The 8,486-nt window shown below is 33.9% G+C and overlaps 1 protein-coding gene across 2 annotated transcripts; it reads left to right on the forward strand.

Moving 5' to 3' along the window:
• Positions 1–3,770: 3,770 nt before the first annotated feature.
• Positions 3,771–7,974, forward strand: LOC147388535 (uncharacterized). Of its 2 annotated transcripts, XM_086419388.1 has the most exons (3): positions 3,771–5,832; positions 5,941–6,068; positions 7,415–7,974. In XM_086419388.1, the coding sequence occupies exons 1-3, from the start codon at positions 3,834–3,836 to the stop codon at positions 7,745–7,747; spliced, it is 2,460 nt and encodes an 819-aa protein (XP_086275514.1). In that variant the 5' UTR covers positions 3,771–3,833; the 3' UTR covers positions 7,748–7,974. The 2 variants fall into 2 exon arrangements, with proteins under 2 accessions (XP_086275514.1, XP_086275515.1); XM_086419389.1 differs by lacking the exon at positions 5,941–6,068 and having other exon boundaries at positions 3,772–5,832; positions 7,415–7,580.
• Positions 7,975–8,486: the final 512 nt, after the last annotated feature.

The following is an 8,486-nucleotide window of genomic DNA, read 5'->3' on the forward strand; positions in this document are numbered from 1 at the left end:
GGTTTCCGATGTTTACTTCTAGTATTAATTGTTATAAAAAATTTTAAGTGTTAACCATGAAATCTTTTTTACTAAAATCATACATAATTTTTATATATCTTAAATAATTTATTATTTTTTGACCTTCAATATTCGTATCTACATCCTGACTCACGGGTTATGGGGCGGGTTGTGGACCCAAATTTTAGGGCATCACAGAGATTACTTCAAAGTGAGATTACTCTTTACTCCCGAACCTCTAGCTAAGAATTAGGAGATCTACATTGTTAAACTAGAAAGTATGTAAACAAAAGAAAACTTCTTGAAAGATAAAAATGAGGTATCAAGAATAGGGGGATCAGAGTAGGTTTGTTGGTCCCACCTTAGTCTTCTTCTTCTTGAGTTTTCTTTCTATGGATTTCTAGAGAAGTTTTGGAAGAATGGAAGGCTAAAGAGTTTTGAGAGAGATTTAGGCAGAATTTTGGACACAATTGAGCTCTTTCTTTTGCCTTATATAACTTTCCTATTTATAGGATTTTGGGAGACCTTTGAAGAAAGTTTGGTCTTAAAACTTAGACATTCCTTAATTGACAAGAAAATTCTATAGAATAACTCTATTTACCCCCTATTAATTTGGCCTTGATTGGTATTCACTCACACATAGATTTAATCAATTAAGATAATCAAATGATAGATTAGTAAAGGCCTAATAATTTCTAGAGAAATCTTTGAGGGGATAAAGTGATCCTAGGCCCTAGGTTTTGAGTCAAATTAGAGAGAATCAAGTCAAATGGCATGTAATTTAATGCTTAAATTTTAGAAATTTAGGACTTTCCACCTAGTTAGATCTCTATCAGCTTAGGGCTAAGGCTCTCTTTGCACACAAATTCTAGACCATTCTCTTGAATAGGTAAAAGTGTCATAACTTCTAGACTTAGGCCGTTCTATCTTGAATGCCATTGAATCTCTTTAATTTTTGAAGAAGAGTGAAAGGGTAGAAGAATGATTTGACTCTAATATGTCCCAACAAACCAAGGTTAGATGGAGTAATTCTCCCTAAGTAGGGACCAAAAATTATCTCTTTGGTGAGAAGATCATTCTCAACAAACCAAGGTTAGATGGAGTAATTCTCTCTAAGTAGGGACCAAAAATTATCTCTTTGGTGAGAAGATCATTCCCAACAAACCAAGGTTAGATGGAGTAATTCTCCCTAAGTAGGGACCAAAAACTATCTCTTTGGTGAGAAGATCATCCTCACAACCATAGAGATACTCTTCACAAAAAATCAGCTCATTCTAAAACTACTAACCCTATGAAAAGTTGTTTGTAAACTAATGGTAAAAATTAACGAACCACGATTCTTCAATTTATAAACTAGGGTTAGAAATTTTAGAATGAGCTGATTTTTTTTTGTGAGGATGATCTCCTTACTGTAGGGATCATTAACTTATATATTTGATATAACAAATTATAACTAAGTTAATAATTTTGTAGATAATATGTAAAGTTTTTCAAAAGAAAAAAAAACTATATAATGATTTAAAATATTTTTTTCTTATCATTTGATTATTGAGATTCGGAACCGATGGGTACTTGTATTTTATGGTAGTTTTGGTTCCATTTATTTTAGAACTAGAACCAAAATAAATATAATGGTTATGGTTCTAAGTTCCTTAGGAACTGAACCGGAGCCAACCTATTGCCTCCCATAGACTTGGCATTTGTGTAGAGATAAAATCGTCTCCCATTTGGATCGTTCATCCATACCATCAACACATATGTTGAGGTGGACACGTGACATCATTTAAAGATAACTATCTTATCAGGGAAGAATTCCACTTTAAGAGGATTCTTCTCATTTTATGTAATTACTAATTTAGATAAGAAGTAATATGGTCAATTATAATTTAAGTAAGATTATGATTTATTTTTAAGATTTTCGATTTAAAGACTTTGAGGCCGTTGTAAAAAGGAGGGGGAAGATTAAGGTGAGGAGGTCATATAAGAAATTCAATTTCTAGTGAAATGGCTCCCTGAACCCATGGACGTAGGTACGTTTGCCGAACCATGTAAAAATCCCTTGTTTTCTCTATTTTTCCATATTCTTTTTATTATTTTATAGATTTAATAATGAAATCATGATAAAGGTCGATTTTTCACAAAATCGACCTCTATAACATTCTAAAATGAATTCAAGGGACAGACAAAGATGGTTTATTTCTTGATTCGTTTGCATGCAAGTTAGGGGGGGGGGGAATTCATGTTTTCATCTCGAGATTCACATTTCGACACTCTTTCCTGTACAGCCCATGACATGGCATGTGCTAGAACCATAGATTATTTTTATTAGGATACACAACTACACATATTTATGGGGATGTACAATTGTTTATCCCGAGAGAAAAATCTATGGTCTAACCCTTGCCATGCTAGGGGGTTATGGGGGCCATGTGTCAGAGAGGGCGTCAGAAAATCATGACTTTTAATCTAAACATGCAAAAATTCATGTGGTTATGGGGGCGTGTGTCAAGGGGGCGTCAGAAAATCACGACTCTTAATCTAAGCATGCAAAAATGCATGTCTAAACACTGGTGTGGTACCTTCCAAAATTAAATTTACAACATATTTTCTATCAATGAATAAATTAATAAACTTAACTCTATTTATTCGTCTAGGGTCATTTTCATTTTTGACATTTTTTCTTCACATTTCTTTAATTTATTTCCTTATTGGACAATTTTAAATTTGCTTTGTATCGATTCATGTCTTGGTCTACTAGGAGTGAATCTAATAATTGATAAGATTTATTTAGATAAATCAAATAACCTAAATAATTACATCTACGATAAGCTTCTATTAAATAAATAAAGATTACATTCCTATAACAATAATACAAGCGCATAATGGACACCCTAAGTACATGATCTAACAACATATCACCGTATTCCATGATACTTTACAACTTAATCCAACACTCTAAGACCCTCAAGCAATTCACATTATTTTATTTTTTATATTTTTTGCTTTGGCGGGCAATACATACTAAACCACCCTAGCCCTCTCGGAATTCACATATTCCTTTAAAGAAGGAACATACAAATTGATTACCTAATTTTAATGTCCTTGAGATTATAATTCTATTGTTAATAGATTAAGATCATGAAATAAAGTTAAACTTCAGGCAATAAGGTGGGGCCACCTTAGAATGAGTCTGTCACATGATCAGTCATTCTAGTCATTCATTTCACTTTTAATAACTTATTAATTATAGTGGCGTCACCTCAATTAATTTATTTAGTAGTACCGTTTTCAAAGGTAGCTTGAATTAAATATCAAAGCTCGCTCTAAGAAATTTGAAAATAAGTGAGTTTTTTCTCACAACACAGTATTGGATTAACATATCACACATATAATAAAAGCAATAAGGGAGAAAATTTCTCTCTTATCAATAATCAATAAAGAAAATTTCTTGATTAAATGATTGAATATCACAATGTCGTAGAAGATAAAATTTTATTAATTTTTTTTTAATTATTATTTTATGTTATTAAATTTTAATTTTAAATTTGAGTGTTGTAGTCGATTCAATTTCAGCAAATTGTATCAAATTCAAAAATTAAATTTTTTTTTTATTATGAATTTTTTAATGAAATCTTGCAGACTATGGTGTTCAACTGCCAATATGGTAATCCTTGCAGGCCCCATGATTGTTTTTTTTCTATTCTTTTTTTTTATTTATAAGAAGATCGGCCGTTGGTTTCCCAATTCTCTCTTGGCAAAACCGTATCTTTCTTCTTCTTTCTCTCTCTCTCTCTCTCTCTCTCTCTCTCTCTCTCTCACAGGAACAGAAAATAATGAGAACCACCACCTCAACTCCTCATATGTCGAAAATTCCATCAACTTCCAGAGAAATCACTCTCTTTCTCATCTTTCAACTCCTCTTCTTCTTACCCTTTCAGATAAACTCCCCAAAAGAGAACTCCGAACAAACGATTCTACTGAAACTAAAGCAAGAATGGGGCAATCAACCGTCGATCAACGAGTATTGGGATCCGTCATCAGGTGGGTCCCACTGCAACTGGACAGGTGTCATCTGCTCCGAAGGTTTCGTCACCGGCATCGTACTACCTGATATGAACATAACCAGCGAAATCCCACCGTCCATCTGTGATCTCAAAAATCTCACAACTCTAAATCTCACTCTCAACCATATTTCTGGCGAATTTCCTACTGTTCTCTATAACTGTTCGAAGCTCGAAACCCTAGATCTCTCTCAGAACTACTTCGTTGGCCGGATTCCGAAAGATATCGACCGGATTTCGACTCTCCGGGAACTCAATCTCGGTGCGAACAACTTCTCCGGCGACATTCCGTCCTCGATTGGACGACTTCCGGCGTTGCAGAAGCTCTATCTTTTTCAGAATCAGTTTAACGGTTCGTTCCCGCCAGAAATCGGTAATCTCTCGAACCTCGAAGTACTTGGATCAGCTTATAATCAATTTTTTCCGTCGAGGATTCCTTTCGATTTCGGTCGATTGAAGAAATTGAGGTTTTTGTGGATGAGTGATTCGAATTTGTTTGGAGAAATTCCGGAAACAATTGGTGATTTGGCAGATCTGGAACATTTGGATCTTTCGTCCAACAATTTGAGCGGGAAAATACCTAACAATCTGTTTTTGTTGAAAAATTTAACAGATTTGATTCTTTTTAAGAACAGATTGTCTGGAGAGATTCCTAGATCGATCGATTGTTTGAATTTGGTCAATATCGATCTTTCCAATAACAATCTGACAGGATCGATACCAGAAGATTTTGGTAAATTGCAATATTTGAGGAATTTAGATTTGTTTTTTAATGAGTTCAGTGGAGAAATTCCATCAAGCATTGGACGGATTCCATCGCTAACAGGAATTAAGCTGTTTAGGAACAATTTGACTGGTTTTCTTCCACCAGAACTAGGTTTTTATTCGAATCTTGAAGTTTTCGAGGTCTCTGAGAACAATTTCTATGGAAATTTACCGGAGAATTTATGCGCGGGAGGCAGTTTGGTTGGTTTGGTGGCTTTCTCAAACAATTTCAGAGGAGAATTGCCGAGGTCCATTGGAAGCTGTAACAGTTTGAGAACGGTTCAGCTTTACAAGAACAGATTTTCCGGTGGGATTCCTTCTGGATTCTGGTTATTGGAGAATCTAGAGACCGTAAATATAAGCGATAATTTGTTTACTGGCGAGCTTCCCAATAAGTTGGCATGGAATTTATCTCGATTGGCTATGAGTAACAACCAGTTTTCTGGTAAAATTCCTTCTCAAATCAATGCTTCAAAGAATCTAATGGTTTTCGATGCAAGCAACAATCTGTTTTCGGGTGAGATTCCTTTAGAATTAACAGCTCTCCCTAGCCTTCGTGCTCTTTTCCTTGATGGGAATCGACTTTCGGGTAAGATTCCATCAGATTTTATCTCTTGGAACTCCTTGATTACTCTTAATCTCAGTAGAAATCAACTCTGTGGTCAAATTCCGCGCTCCATCGGCTTACTTTTGGACCTCATTGAGCTCGACTTATCCGAAAACCAACTTTCAGGTGAAATTCCATCTGAAATCGGCCACTTGAAGCTCACTTTCCTTAACATCTCTTCAAACAAACTCTCAGGAAAAATCCCATATGAGCTTGAAAATATGGTGTACGATACTATCTTCTTGAACAACCCTGACCTTTGTGCAGATAACCCACATCTGAACCTTGGTTCTTGCATTTCTGAACCCCGAGATTCAGGAAAACTATTATCCAGACTTCTCACCGTGATTTTCGGTTTCTCCATCGGGGTGGCGCTTTCTTTCGCAAAAATCATCTCTGGTGAGTCTTTCAAGTTCCTACATCCTACAGCCATACATAATGGATGGGTCCGGATATGACCGAAACCCAAAATAGTTTGGATTCTAATTGTTGGAGGGTTTTGAACAGGGCAAATAGGGAAGACCACTCTTGGAGGAGTGCTGGTCGGGGTGAGAGAAAAAATGTATCATGTGTTTAGTGCACTTGGTGACATTGCATTTGCCTACGCATATTCCTGCGTTTTGATTGAAATCGAAGTAAGTCAAGTCAATGCTTAAGAACTTCAATGTTATCAGAAATCAAATTAGCCAATAAGACCATTCAATTAGTGGGCAACCTCTTGGAAGAACATAGCTCAAAACACAATCAGTTAAGAACAATTACCTTATAAATAGAGAACTTCTATTGACACCCCAAACTTTTATTTAGTAGACCCCTATTAAATATAATAACTAAAAAAAACAATAAGAGAGTATCATTCTCTCACAATAAGAAAGATCGTATGTGGATGTTTTTTTTTTAATATCATCGAGGAAGAGATGTTGAAGAGCGAACAACACGAGATTAACATCAAAAGGTTAGTAGTAGAAGATGGTCATTGATATCAACTTGTTCTTTTTGATAGGTTATTGTCGATAGTGGCAATTCATGGCTTTATCATCTTGTGCAAGTATTATAAGAAAATTTTGACGTGGTGTGTTAATTTTTAGTTGGGGTTTAAGTAATAAGTGAAACTTCGGGGTGCCAATAGAATTTCTCTTTTTAATATGATAGTTTAATTAGATCCCATCCAAGAGTTTTTCCTGTGATCAAGTAGGGTATATGGGCTTATAGTTTGGTGGTCCCTTAGATGTTCATTTTAATTTTTTTATGTTACATATGATATGGTTGATGTTCTTTCTTTTATTCTTTTACAAAATCACATTTGATAATTGTAGAGGTAAAATCTCGAATGTCGTCGATTTCTCGAGATTTATACTTAACAATCGATTGTCACTGTTATTGATGCACATGAACGATCAAAAATCACACAGAAAAATTGTAAAAGAAAAGAAAAAAGGGAAATAAAACAAGATGCAAGATTTGTTCCGGGAATCATCCTAATTTTGGACTACGTCCCCGTGCTTTATAGTCATTCTATTATTCTTGAAGCAAATGTAAGATTTACAAAACCTAGCCTCCTTTACTTTTTTTTCTTCCTACCTAGAGATCCCCCCTCTTCCACCTAATAATTCTCTTTATATATATATATATATATATATATATATATATATATAAAGTCAAACACTAAAAGGAAAGTAAAACAATTTAGGATTCTCTACAAATCTATCCTTATCTACAAATAGATACTCTCTAGTCAATTATGAGACTTTCTATTTCTAGAAAAATTTATAATTTTAACCAAATAAATTTGATATAAGAATATAAGATATACCAATCAATACCTCGAGATACGTATTAAATATGCTATGTGACCAATATTTGTTTTATTTATGCCACATGTTTAATATCGATTTTACCCTCTATAGTAACTATATTGAAAAAATGTTGTTGAGCTATATTTAAAGAATTTACATGTTTTTTCTTTCTTATGATCTTTCAGGACACAATAAGAACAACTAAGAAAAAGGAGATGAAGAAGGCTAGAGTACCCTTGTTGACTAAGACTAATCTGATCGGAAGTGGTGGGTCAAGGAAAATGTCCCGGTTGACTGAGAATAATCTGATAGGAAATGGTCAGTCAAGGAAGGTTCATCATTTGAACTACAATGTTGCTGTTAAAAAGATTAAGACTAAAGGAAAGTCAGTTCAGAAGCTTGATAAGGAATTCCAAGCAGAGGTTGATATATTGAGGAAAATTCGTGACATAGAACATGTGGTAGAAGATTTCATGGAGAGTGTGGATTGCCAAAAACAAAAAGCCATAAAGCACTAGTAGAAATCATTAGCCCTAGAATCAAAAACATTCCATGGATTTTTCACTTTTAGGCCTACTTCCTTCGTTTACCCCCTTTTTAGGCAATTTTGCTATTGTATAAAAGTTTTGGTTTATTAATAATTAATGTTATAAAAGTCAGAATTACACATCGTTAATTTTCCTAACTTGTAAAGTTAAGAAGTATCTTTTGATCCCTCAAATGTTCACTTTAAATTTGTTTTTTATGTTTTCACGTTACATATGGTATGTTTAATGTCCTTTCTTGTAAGAACTCCTTTAAAGAATCTCATTTGAAAATATGGTTACAATTCATCCCGTAATAAAGGAGTATGTAGATTTAAATGATTTTAAGAAAAATAGAAAAAAGTTTTGTTAGAAGGAGTTGGAGTAGTGTTGTGGGCCAGATATAAATTTGGTAACCATGTTAAAGAAGTGTAGTTGATGATGCAAAACAATGAGGGGAGATAAAAAAATGATGGGAATTTTAGGGAATTTGGTTTAAGATTTTGGGTAAGGATTAGGGATTTGAGATTAGGTTTACGATTTGAGTTAGGATAGAACAAAATGAAAAGATAGAATGAAAATTTTATTTCAATTATTATAAAATAGAGAAAAGGGTAAAAGGTATTAAGGGTGATTTGAAAAATAGATTAATGAAATAAGGGTTAAAATAATGGTGAAAGGATTAAAGGTTGAGGTTTGTAGATTTCAAGAATTAAGAATTAAGAATAAACAA

This window comes from Akebia trifoliata, chromosome 12 (genome assembly GCF_017979445.1).
Source record: "Akebia trifoliata isolate Shusen 1 chromosome 12, ASM1797944v1, whole genome shotgun sequence".
NCBI classification, from domain to species: domain Eukaryota; kingdom Viridiplantae; phylum Streptophyta; class Magnoliopsida; order Ranunculales; family Lardizabalaceae; genus Akebia; species Akebia trifoliata.